Below are 13,299 nucleotides of genomic sequence, written 5' to 3'. Positions count from 1 at the left end.
AGGGAGGCGACACCCCAATATCTGCCTGTCCCAGAGTTTAAAAGGGGGACAGAGGTGTGTGTGTGTGTGTGTGTGTGTGTGTGTGTGTGTGTGTGTGTGTGTGTGTGTGTGTGTGTGTGTGTGTGTGTGTGTGTGTGTGTGTGTGTGTGTGTGTGTGTGTGTGTGTGTGTGTGTGTGTGTGTGTGTGTGTGTGTGTGTGTGTGTGTGTGTGTGTGTGTGTGTGTGTGTGTGTGTGTGTGTGTGTGTGTGTGTGTGTGTGTGTGTGTGTGTGTGTGTGTGTGTGTGTGTGTGATTGAGAGAAAGGCATTGTATAATTAGTTTTTAAGAAGGTGTTGGAGGCCAGTGGAGGTGTTGTCCTCGGTCATTATCACATTAGTGTGTTAGTGTGTGGAGTTATAATGTGGCAGCAGTGCTTTTTAACCTCTGGTTGTAGTCCAGTGAACATGTCAGACACACAGCGGTTAAACAATAAGTAATAATTGGCTCCAGGGCCTCAGTGTCCTAATCACTCTCCCCAGGGATTTGCTCTTCTGCTAAATCAACAAATCCCTGTAGATCTGCAGGGGCTTGCAGTTTTTACACCAGTCAACGCACTGAAATGTATTTTAAAAATATGACAAGGACAGCAACATTAATCCAACAAATCCTTTGACATCCAATTATCAGTTTGTTGCACTTTTTTCTGCAAACAAACATATGAAATATTCATAAAATCAGTCACTTGATGGACGTCCATAGCAACTCACGGTGCTGTGAGTACTTTGTTGAGTTGATGACTGGAACAGCAGTACAGCAACAGTAGCCCCTGTTACTATGAGTGGCTTTTACGCCTTTTTTTTACGCCCCGGCATCTGTGAAAGGTATAAAGACGAGGTTAAAAAGTGACAGAGCAGCGTTCAGAGTAGCCTAAGTTGTTCATTACTTACAGAAACATTGCGTGCATCATCTCTTTCCCTCTTCCTCACTCTCAAACACACACTGTAGCGGGTTGTGCAGTCCATCCGTCCTTCTTTGTACCGACAGTTGTGCTACTTTAATGCATAAAGTTGCCGGTTCGTGGTTGCAGGTCGGCTCACACACACCGGATGCCGGCGTGCTGTGTGAAATCCCAACTGTGGCGTCTTTACGCTGCCTTCGCCTGCAGAAAAAGCAGTCACCGCAACGCTGTTTGCTGAAGCTTGTTCGCTCTACCCAAAGCACACACTCTTTAGTTTGTATTCCTTTAATGAAAGGGGTCTATGCATGTTTATAATTTGACAGTTTGAATTTGACGCACAACCAGACACACACTATTGATTTCTTAATTACTCTTAAAGGGAGGACGACCCTTATAAGAGACCTGTAATGCTTAAATGCTGCCAATCCGGATATATATAAACTTTTTTTTGAGAAAAAGAGAGAGATTGAGTTTGATACCACAGTGGCATTCCTCTGAAGAAGAGACAGTGATGTGGAAATACTTTACAATACATTACAAATATCATGTAATGTGATGTCTTTCAATGTTTCTATTCATGTTCTTTTCAAAGTGCCACTTGTGACTGCTAACCTTTAAAGTCGCAGCCTTGAATGTTAATTTGGCACCAATAACATCTTTATGATTGTCACTTTTCATTGGAAAAAAGGAGAGAAACTTTGGTTTTATTTTTTTTAAAAGTAAGTAAAAACCTTTAGACTCTAGAGAAAACCTTTATCGGCCAAATGCTCAAAGCAATTTCAGTCAAAAGCAACTGGACTTGGTTATTTGTCTGGGAAGACGTTTCACCTCTCATCGTAGAGGCTTCATCAGTTCATGTACGCATCTGACCAGACTGGGACTGGACCAGGACCAGGACCAGGCTGGGACTGGACCAAGACCAGGCTGGGACTGGACCAGGACCAGGACCAGCCTGGACTAGATCTGGGGTAGGCAATTCCGGTCCTGGAGAGCCACTGTCCTGCATGTTTTAGGTTCCTCTCTGCTCCAACACACCTCTAATGATTTGCTCGTTATCAAGCAGCTGAAGCTCGTCACAGTTTGATTATTGTTAGACTCAGGTGTGTTAGAGCAGGGAGAAACCTAAAACATGCAGGACAGTGGCTCTCCAGGACCGGAATCGCCCACCCCTGATCTAGACAAATCACCAAGTCGAGTTGTTTTTGACTGAATTTGCTTTGAGCATAACGACGGCCTGGACACATGAGAAGGTTTTAACAGCAGCGCTTTCACACATCTAAACATTAATTGGGAATTTTGTAAGAAGTACTTCATAAATACATTTTCCTCATTTTGATTTTACACCAGGTTTTAAGAGGCTGGTAGAAGCTGACAGACTAAGAGACGAGACGACGTGAGAACAGACTAATTGCTGACATTGTTTTTGAAAGTCAATAATCTGAAGCTAAACTAACAACTCCCCGTCTACAGCTCGCTCCCCGCCCACACACTGTCTCTATTAGTCCTCCTCGCTCTACACGCCCTGCTTGACTATCTCCTTCCGTCTCAAGCGCCGGAACATGTTTTTTCCCTAATTGTCGACTTTATTACACGTTTCACCGTCTTATTAACGTTGCCACAACATCAATCTTAGCCGGAGTCGCTTTCTTTTCCACTCGGCTTGGCATATTTGGAGGCCCCGGTAATAAAGCATTGCTGCACGCCGTTTTTGATAGCGGAAGAAGGGAGCGTGTAGCTTTTTAACACATGTTCACTTTGAAAACAATAGCGTTCTTTTTTTGCATTTTGCATAATCTGAATATATTTTCTGGGTCCGGGTTTTGTTGAAAGTCAAGTTAATTGCCTTCTTTTTGTCTCTCTCATAAGCGTGTGTGTGTGCGCGTGTGTGCGTGTGCGTGTGTGTGCGTGTGCGTGCGTGTGTGTGCGTGTGTGTGCGTGTGTGCGTGTGTGTGTGTGTGTGTGTGTGTGTGTGTGTGTGTGTGTGTGTGTGTGTGTGTGTGTGTGTGTGTGTGTGTGTGTGTGTGTGTGTGTGTGTGTGTGTGTGTGTGTGTGTGTGTGTGTGTGTGTGTGTGTGTGTGTGTGTGTGTGTGTGTGTGTGTGTGTGTGTGTGTGTACGTACATATCAACTTCTACCAGATTAATCTCATGGCCTGTCAGTGAGTGTGTTTGCGCACACACGTTTACATGTGCACTAATGGGGTGTGTGTTGTGTTTTTGGTGGCAGTAATCACAGAGCCGCTGTAAAGCCCTGAAACAGCAGCCTAATAAAAGCCTGAGAGCAGATCTAAGTGGCTGGTTGAGGCTCACAGAACAATAGACGAGATGTGGAGAGGCAGCAGACTAATCGCTGACATTGTTTTTTTAAAGCCAATAATTTGAACTCCTTCCATTTGTGCATTGGAGTGGGTTACTGTAAGTTTCCTTTTAATCTTTAACAGCAGCCATTGTTAGATTGTAAATGGACTTGTACTTTTCTAGTCTTTGGACCACCGTCCGCTCTCCACATCTCTGAATTCTACATGTGGAGAAAAGAAACAAAACACATAATCTGTGGCAGGAGAAGTTAAACGTCATGGCTGCACTTGGGTTTCCTCTCTCACATTGCAGTTTTAAGGCGACACAGTGGTGTGGTGGTTAGCACTGTCTCCTCACAGCAAGAGGGTTCCTTGTTTGAATCCCGGCTGGAGCCCTTCTGTGTGGAGTTTGCATGTTCTCCCCGTGTCTGCGTGGGTTTTCTCCGGTTTCCTCCCACAGTCTAAAGACATGCAGGTGTTCGGTTAATTGATGACTCTAAAATCACCCGTAGGTGTGAATGGTTGTCTGTCCTTGTTCGTCTCCCTGTGCCCTGTGATAAAATGGCGTCCTGTCCAGGGTGGACTCCGCCTCACTCCCGATGTCTGCTGGGATCGGCTCCAACCCCCCCCGCGACCCCGACAGGGACAAGCGGTTGAAGATGAATGAATGATGACATTGCAGTTTTACATTTATTCATGGCATCATTTGGGCTTTGACTTTAATGCTTATCATCTGCACCCACGTATGTGTTCAAACAGTGTTAGAGCAGAAATGCTGTAGCCTCAACTCCACTATAATTATGAGTCGAGTTGTTCCAACAACAGTTTATGCAGCGATCCGATGCACACATAGTTTAGCCCCAAAAAAATCTATTTTAAAGTAGTTTATATGTTGTTTTTTCCCATTATGACTGACTCAAACTAAGTTCTATTACATTTATTGTCTGCGTTTTGTTTGTGTTTTACAAAGGGTTTAACCTGAGCCGGGTCATACAACAATGATAGCAATCATATCACATCAATACACAGGGTTAGTAGTATACAGCTGTTAGAAAATTCAGGTAAGAAGTAAGTTCAGGTATCGTAAGGAATAAAAAATGGTATTGGAGCAACTTCAATCACAATTAACCACTGTTGAATGCACTTTATTCCTTTACTTTGACATGTAGCATCAACTGTAAGCTAATACTTGTCAACATTTCTCTGTTTTTGACAGAATAACGCAGAAGACTTGCGAGCAGAGCGGCTGCGCAGAGCGACAGAGAGGTTGCGTAGCCCGGTAGTCTTTAACAAGGATTCTGCAGTGAGGAAAACACAGCTGAAGTCCTTCAGCCAGTATGTGGAGAGCAGACCAGGTTGGGGGACAATGCAACACACACACACACCCACCCACACACACACGCCCACCCACCCACACACACACACACACACAGTGCATACAGTATTTACTCAGGGAGGTATGTTTGCACACAGCAACACTTGACTCACATACATCTAATTCACACCTGAGAGCAGGTTTGAGGGGCAGAGGATCAATAATGATTCTCTTTTCTCTCCTCTGCTGTTTCAACCATTCAACCCCAAGATATGGAGGGCTGCAACTTATTTTCATTGTTGATTAATCTGTAGATAACGTTCTTGAATAGCTCATTAGTTGTTTCAAATATATATAAATATTAATATTTCCCAAACCCCAAGATGACGTCCTTAAATGTCTTGTTCAGTCCACTATGTAAATATATTCGGTTTACTTTCATAAAAGAGGAAAGAAACTGAAAATATTCACATTAAAGAAGCTGCAATCAGAGATTTTTCTTCTTAAATCGATTATTGTGATAGTTGCCGATAATTTAATGGTTGACAACTAATCTATTACTCTTTGCCACATGAGAAAATAGTTCTTAACACATGTTTCAAGATTTAAAGCCAAACCTGCAAAACATCCAAAACTACTGAATAAATCACCAATAAATGACATCCACAAAGAAAGTAGAAGACATTTGTATAACTCAGTCACTAAAAGAACTGAAGGCTGACGCCAAAGACGATGACTTTATCGCTTTCTAAATCATGGTCGTAACCGGGATCGCAGCCGGGGTTGGATACGTTAATTTTGATGTAGAAGAACACGTTGGTCTCACCGACTCCGCTAACCACCTGGCACTCTGAGCATGTATGTAACAATGTATATGTATATAACATTTATATGCAGTGATAGATCAGTGACGCAAATTGAATGAATCGCTCACCTTTTTACGTGCACCTCACTGTGAACGCGTGTGCTTCATCCCAGCAGAGGTGAAGAGGCAGAAGTCTGTTCCTGAGGATCTGAAGAAGGCCGAGGAGGACAGAGGTTCACCGACACATCCACAGACCATTCGAAGAGGAGGTTCGTCATATTCTGTCCACTAAATTATACTTTAAACTTCATTCCACCCGCAACAACGAGCGTGAAAGACAGAAAGAGTCCATAACAAAATACAAACAACCTCAAAATTAATTTTTCTTCTGCTTCTGATCGGTCACGGCCACCAGTTTGCTTTTGGTCTCCTTTGCCTGCAGCTGTAGATTTATGAAGCTTTTACGGTGAGCTTGACGAATAGTGGAGTTGGGGGTCGCAAGTGAGGTGGGAGGTTGTGTCCCTTAATTGCTCCTACTTTTTTATTTCCTGTTAGGCAGCTTTTTTCTGTCTCTCCTGTCTTGTCTTGGATAAATCTATCAGTGAGCTCTTCTGCTCCTCTTCACCTTGTCCACCTCTCATCCTCTCTCTCTCTCACACACACACACACACACACACACACACACACACACACACTCTCTCCCCTCTCTCTACTGTCCTCTCTTCTCCACAGAGACATCCAAGTATTGATTTAACAGACTGCCATTTTAATTAGAACAGAGGTAGATATCAGCTGCCATTTAGAGGTGTGTGTCTGCAAAGAAGTTGTGTGCTAACGTGTCCTTCAAGTGCAAACACACACACACACATACACACTTTCTTCTCAGCCTGTGTTTGAACTCGTGTGAACAAAGAGTGTGTCTATAAGAGTGCTATTATTTCAATGAGTGTGTATGCAAGTGTGTGTGCCGCCGGAGACCATGGGGTGTATCTCTCTTTGCAAGCAGCCCTCTCCTACCCTCAACCCTGCACCCTCCACCCCGGTCCCATGTGCACACACACACACACACACACACAAACACACACACACACACACACACACAGACACACACCCTCCTCCTCCCAGTGCCTGGGCCCCAGGGTTAATGGGTGTTCAACCTTTCCATTATCCCGATCAGCCAAGAATTACCTGCTGAATGATGTTTGCATTAATATAATATATATGGTAATTTCCCTCCTCTTAATTACGGCTGGGCCGAGTGCGGCAAGGGGAGTGGGCTGATCATGTGTAAAATTGATTTGCCAAGGAAAAATATGGTGATAGAGCGAGAGCGCGCAAGGAGGAGGGGGGACGGGGTGGGGAGAGGAGGCATATGGGAATCAACACACACACACGCATGCATCAAATCACACGTGCGCAGACACACACACATTTGGAAGAGTACAGGAGAAAGTGCTGGCCTGGGTGGAATGAGAAAAAAAAACTTTCTCTCTCTCTCTCTCTCTCTCTCTCCTGCTCACTAGTTCTCCTTCCCATTAAGCAAAATGAAGTGCATCAGCATTAAAATGGAGATATTTCTTCGGATGCATCCTCAGTAGTGAATTTGAATAAACATTTTTCTCACTCGGAGGAGTTTCTCTGGAGAATAGCAAGCAGTCAGGAGACAGAGGTGAAGAGGGGTCAGAACTGGAGTGTGCATTAAAGTGCATATGGTTATAGAGTGACGGGTGTGTGTTTGTGTGTGTCGTGTAGGGAGTGGCTGGTGTTTGAGTGTATGAGAAGTCTGAAGTAAGGCTGTAATCGGCAGAGTGTGGCTGAGGTTTAGTTTAAAGGACTATGGAGACACTTAACCTGCTGGTGGGTTAACACTATGCTGCAAAAATGACTATTGAAGACAACTTTTTACATGGTTTATGTGACAGTTTTGCAGTTTAGTAACAACTCTCCTACTGATGCTTGTCTGTCTGTTTTCATGTAAATATTCAGAACAGACAAATATTTGATTTCATTTTATTTTAAATTCACATTTTGGAATTTAAACTAAAGTGCACAGGGACACTAGGGTGTGTCTGCAATTGAAAAGCTAGCAATTAAAGACCAAAGCTCAGTGAGGGATGGGAATCAAGAACCAGTTCCAGACGAGAACCAGGATCGAAACCGCCTTGCATGTCTCTGAGCTTATCAGTTCCTTTAATCAGTGCTGGTGTGTTCTTCTGGCCGTTCATTGCAAAAGAAAGTGACATGAATGTAGTGGAAACTTTTCTAGCCTGGTCAGGATTACTGTTTCCACTGGTTCTTTTGCTCCACAACAAGAAATCTTCTTCTTTGGAACAGAACTTCTTGAGACCTTGATGCAAGCACCAGTCTTTATTTACTGGGTATACCGCGGGGCGTCATCCGCTAACATGTGCGCAGGCAAATGTCAGGTTATGGCGCACAGAATACAAGAACAGGGCGTTTTTGTAGGATTCTAATACATTGGTGTCTATGTGATGGCGACACGGTGGTTTAGTTGTTAGCACTGTCGCCTCACAGCAAGGAGGTTCCAGGTTTGCATCCCGGCTGGGGCCCTTCTGTGTGGAGTTTGCATGTTCTCCCCGTGTCTGCGTGGGTTTTCTCCGGGTTCTCCGGTTTCCTCCCACAGTCCAAAGACGTGCAGGTGTTCGGTTCATTGATGACTCTAAAATTGCCCGTAGGTGTGACTGGTTGTGTGTCTCTGTTCGTCTCTATGTGTCCTGCGATAGACTGCCGTCCCGTCCAGGGTGTACCCCGCCTCGCGCCCGATGTCAGCTGGGATCAGCTCCAGCCCCCCCGCGACCTCCTCAGGGACAAGCGGTTGAAGATGAATGAATGATTAAATGAATGAATGGTGTGTATGTGGAGTACACTTAGATGATCATGCGTCCAACATAACACCTTAAAGAGAAGCTATGCTAGCAGAAGTCTAGCTGAACAGGCCGCCTGTGCATATGCTTTGTCAGCAGATGTGCCTGGTGTTGGTCAAAAGTCAAAAAGTCAAAAAGTCACGCTACTTGCACATTTGTTCCACAGGATGTTGCACAGACATAATCCTAAGCAAATGGTTATTAGTTATTACATCTAGTAATAATTTAACCATTACATGAACCTTAATCATCTACGCTGCAACAAGAAAGAGTCAAGGCAGAAAGGTAAACAAACTTTACAAAGGTTTACATGGTGTTATTATAACGTTAGCACCACGCAGGCAGGCTGAGCAGATTTCTTTCTATGAAAAACCTGTAATAAAAAAAATGTTGCTGAACAAATACAAATATCCTCTCATTTCATATTCACTGTGTTCAGACTCAGAGATAATGATACAGTTGGGTTGTGGAGGCTGACAAGAAATCAGCTCGATAAGCAGAATCGATACCTGCACTGGTATCAATAAGATCCTGTTAGTTCCCAACCCTGTCAGGGAGAGATGACTATGTGTGGAGTCACCTTGAATATTAGTGTTGATTGAGGATGTGCATAACAATACACATACTGCGGGTAAATAAAAAGATAAAAAGCTAGTGTGTGTGTGTGTGTGTGTGTGTGTGTGTGTGTGTGTGTGTGTGTGTGTGTGTGTGTGTGTGTGTGTGTGTGTGTGTGTGTGTGTGTGTGTGTGTGTGTGTGTGTGTGTGTGTGTGTGTGTGTGTGTGTGTGTGTGTGTGTGTGTGTGTGTGTGTGTGTGTGTGTGTTTCTCACTGCAGAATCGTCGTAGATGTAGCAGACGTCTACCTCAGAGTGCTGTTAGGGAAGTGAATGATTAATCTGTCATTGATTAATCAACACAGTGGGGTTAACTGCATCAGTGCCGGCTGTTATCAGAGCCTTTGATGCAGGAGTGGTTTTCTGCACAGTACAGGTGTTGATGACAAAACCTCGATGACGTGTCAACGCCTGTCGCCTGCAGCTTTTCATCACAGCTGCTGCTGCTTCTTTAACCAATCCTACCTTTTGATTATCACCCCTTTAATTCACACATTTGTCTATTAGGGAGTTAAAAGGAGAAGACCACACATGCATCTAATGCCTGAACACACTCAAATGAGTGAATTCAGCAAGTTATGCTATTGTTGGGTTGTAGATAAGTAATTGAGGCCAATGACTATATGAGTTTGGTGTGAGTAAAGATTCACAGTGCCCTGTCTGCCTCAGAAATACCAAAACAAAGCTCAGATGAAACGAGGCGGCAACGGTTCGTCATTAGCTGTTTGTTTCATCGTTATTGTGAAAGTAAACTCTTTAATGTCAAAACTCTGTTGTTTCCTGTGTGGAAGATTTGTTTATACATTTTCACTCTGCTTTGTAACTTCTCTTTTGGTCTCTTCTTCTTCTTTTTTTTCTACCCCTGCGTTCCCTTTTTGCCTCGCTCCTTCTCTGTATTTCTCTATTCTCTCTCGTTCTGTCTCATCCCTCTATCCCTTTTTTTATGTGTCTCTGTTTAATGCTGTATCGCACTACTCCTCCTTTTCTCTCTTAACCATTCTCTCTCTCTCTCTCTCCCTCTCTCTCTCTGGTTGACAGAAGGCGTTCAAAGACACCAGTCAGTATGTGGTTGGGGAGCTGTCTGCGCTGGAGAGCGAGCAGAGGCACATAGACGCCCGAGCAGCTCGCGTGGAGAAGAGGCTGCGCTATCTCATGGACACAGGTACCCCAAGCCCAATTACACTGGAAAAACTGTTTTGGCAAATTGAGCGTACGCACGCACATACACACGCATGTACACTCAGGGAGTTTGTGTGTGTGTGTATTTATGTGTGTGAGAGAGAATCTTTGAAGCCCCCCCCCCCCCCCCCACACACACACACACACACACACACACACACCCCAATACTCTCCCTCCCTCTTGGTTGAATGTTGCACGACGGAGCGCTGGGTGGATATGAAAGGAGGGGATAGGGGGGTGAGGGAGGAGGAGGAGGTGGAGAAGGGAGGGGAAGGGTGGGTGAGGAGGGAGGGAGAGTAGGAGTGTGTCTCGGGGATGGGAGAAGAAGGGAGACCTCTCTGGGCTGGGGTGATAAGGGAGCCCTTCATGGGGGAAACGATAACTGGGTGCGATAGCGGAGCCCCAGCCGAAGTCTCCGCTGCAGCCGTTTGCCAGCCGCGGCCCCAGCCAGCCAGCCTCCACACTATTGAACAGTGCGCTCAGCCATGCACGGCTACACACATACACACGCACACACCCTCCCTACCGTAGTACATATCTGGCCTTCATTGATATGCTGTATATGGAAAGAACGGGGTGAGTTAAAGGGAGAGGGAGAGGCAAAGAAATGTAAAAAAAAAAATAACAACACAACATGAGCACTGACACAGTTCACAAATCCACAACAGACACACACAAATGCTTACACACCCGCGCATACAAAGTGCAATCTGGTTTGGCTTACCGAGCCAGATTCTGAAGGTTTTTTATTTAAGATTTGGCCGGGGGTGAAGCCTTGTTAAGACATGAGACAGTGTGCCGAGCCAAAAGAGGGGCCTTGGCTCCGTTAAGTCCCTAACTGAAATTGGAGAATAGCATCCCATTTGTGATACTGAACCACCCCGTTCCTCACCCAAGAATGCTGTCGGAGAAAGAGAAAACATGGTCACAGGAAGTGTAACATTTTGCAAATGTTCTGAAAGTGTAGCCACAGTATTTGCTGTAGTAATTTAGTCGCAGCCCTCGTGTTTTTTTCTGATATATTAGTGCCCATCTCGGTGGATTTAGCCCCTAAAATCCAAAAAGAAAAAAAAAGCAACACAGGAGAAGGTTTTTTTAGAAGAGGAAAGTGAGGCGTCGGGATTTGTGTTCACCTTCCTCATCCCATTTGGGTGCTGATATCGAGACTATCTCCCCTCTGTTTGTTCGCTTCCCTCCCTTTTCGCCTCCCTCCCTGCCTCCGTGCCCTCTTCCTCTGTCGGAGCGTGTGCCATTGTGTCAATCTGAAGGGCTGTTCTTCCTCCTTCTTCTTCACCCACTGATAAACCGGCCGCTAGCCAGCAAGACGCCGGGTTATTTACTTCCATACACCTTCTGCTGTAAAGATTTTTCTTTATAGACTATATATATCTCTATACCTACAGTCCCCTCCTGGAAAATATGATTCACTGGAAAAGGAAGAGGGTGACAACAGGGACGAAATAATGAAAGGCTATCACAGAGAGAAGCTCACCTCAGTGGCTTTTCTCCTCCTTATAACATCAGTGGGGAATGAAATTGAGTAAATGGGGTTTCCACAAGTCAACACACTGACGGCTGCGTGATGCAGTGCAATATACTATATGTGCGATATGGTATTTGTTATATTCTTTAAAACTCCTGTATATGTCACGTGCAAGGTTTGGTCATTGCTGCTTATAGTTAAAGTGAAACATGCACAGTTAGCCTGTTCGCTCCTGTATGATGCATTCAGGGCTCATTACAAAATATAAACTGGTACCAATTCCTCACTGGCATAGTGGGAAATGTAATGGATATAAAAGTTCCTATATGTTGTTGTGCACCTCAGTCACTCCCTCAAAGTGCATTTCTGTTTCCATATCTCATTTTGCAGCACTTATCCCAGAGACTCATCCAATAGGTTATGGATTGTGCCTTTAGGCCAAAGTCTGCAGGCATCAGAGCGAGAAGCGCCAGTGACAGGTGGTAACTAAAGTAACCTTTATCACCTCACCAACTGAGGTCACCTTTCTATAGGCTGTCATAGATGATAGATATTTTCTCTGGACCCTGAATGTGTGATTGAAGTTGCGGCTGATTGGCTGTAAGCAAAACATCCGGTATTGATCCATCGCATCTGACTGGCGCCTGCACTTTTCCAGGGGACATGCTGAGGAATCAGCACCAGCTTCCAACAGCCACACATTTAAAGGCCAGAAAATGTCCTTTTTATTACATATCTAATGAGATGTCCAAGTGCCTGGTTCAATTTAGGGACCTGAAGAAATCCACAGTACAATTTCACAGAATGTTACTTTCTTCAAATCTTCATGGGCTCTTTCTGTGGATGCCAGTAAAAGTCGTGAGCTCACTGTATCATGATGATTTGATTCAATTTCAACCGTTTGGGATTTTTCGCACAGTCACGATTGAACCAGCCAAAACAATTGCAATTCATATCGTGATATTATCCCAGTTATCATCAAAATTTACTTATAGCTCTTTAAATGCCGCTGAAAGACACTGGATTCAGTGATTCAGTGGATTTTATTAACTTGCCACTATTTGAACTGAGCTGGAGTTTAGATGTGATTTTTCAACTACAGATTATATAATTAGGAATTCAGCTGAAGCAGAGGTGCAATAAAGTCTGGATCTCACAAAGAGGAAGTCACAGTTGATGTGTTGAGAGATTTACAGATCTCTTCTTAAAGCAAACTTTCTACTTAGAGGTTTGCTTTGCTTTACAATTCAGTGTTATCTGAATTCAATTCAATTCAGTTTTATTTATAGTGTCAAATCATAACAAAGGTTATCTCAGGACACTTTACAGAGTAGGTAAAGACCACACTCAATGACTTATTTATGATTTACATAGACCCAACAATTCCCCCGTAGAGTACGGTGGAGACAAAAACCTTCCCTATAACAGACAGGAATGTCAGACAGACCCAGCTCTATGGAGGACGGACATCTGTCTTGACTGAAGAATTGTACTGATTACTTGGCCTGCGAAAAAGATCGACTCTGCGATCGACACTGCACTCTCAGGTTAGGACGAATGTGCAGAAAAGTCGTAGCGCTGCATGTGATCATATGATCTTACCTCTTGAGGTAACTTTGGGTGAGCTCAGTGTGCAGCGGTGCTGCAGTAGCACACAGTGCTGCAGGACTGATGGGCAGATGTGAACAGACAGACCGACTGACCCATGACTGATTGTTCATCTCTGTGCTCCAGCAGCAGAAAGCCTGGGAAGATCCACTGTGCTCTGCTGGTCCTCAATATTCCTT

General features: G+C 44.4%; 1 protein-coding gene across 1 annotated transcript in view; it reads left to right on the top strand.

The window, feature by feature from the left end:
- The window catches only part of ehbp1 (EH domain binding protein 1), a 173,861-nt gene that overhangs the window by 123,561 nt on the left and 37,001 nt on the right, over positions 1-13,299 (top strand). The window contains 4 exon segments of the mRNA XM_083923469.1: positions 4,448-4,586; positions 5,528-5,579; positions 5,581-5,620; positions 9,888-10,011. Coding sequence (XP_083779595.1) covers positions 4,448-4,586; positions 5,528-5,579; positions 5,581-5,620; positions 9,888-10,011 — 355 coding nt within the window.

This window comes from Echiichthys vipera, assembly GCF_963691815.1.
Source record: "Echiichthys vipera genome assembly, chromosome: 11".
Lineage (NCBI taxonomy): Eukaryota > Metazoa > Chordata > Actinopteri > Perciformes > Trachinidae > Echiichthys > Echiichthys vipera.
This window is presented reverse-complemented; position numbering and strand designations above follow the sequence as displayed.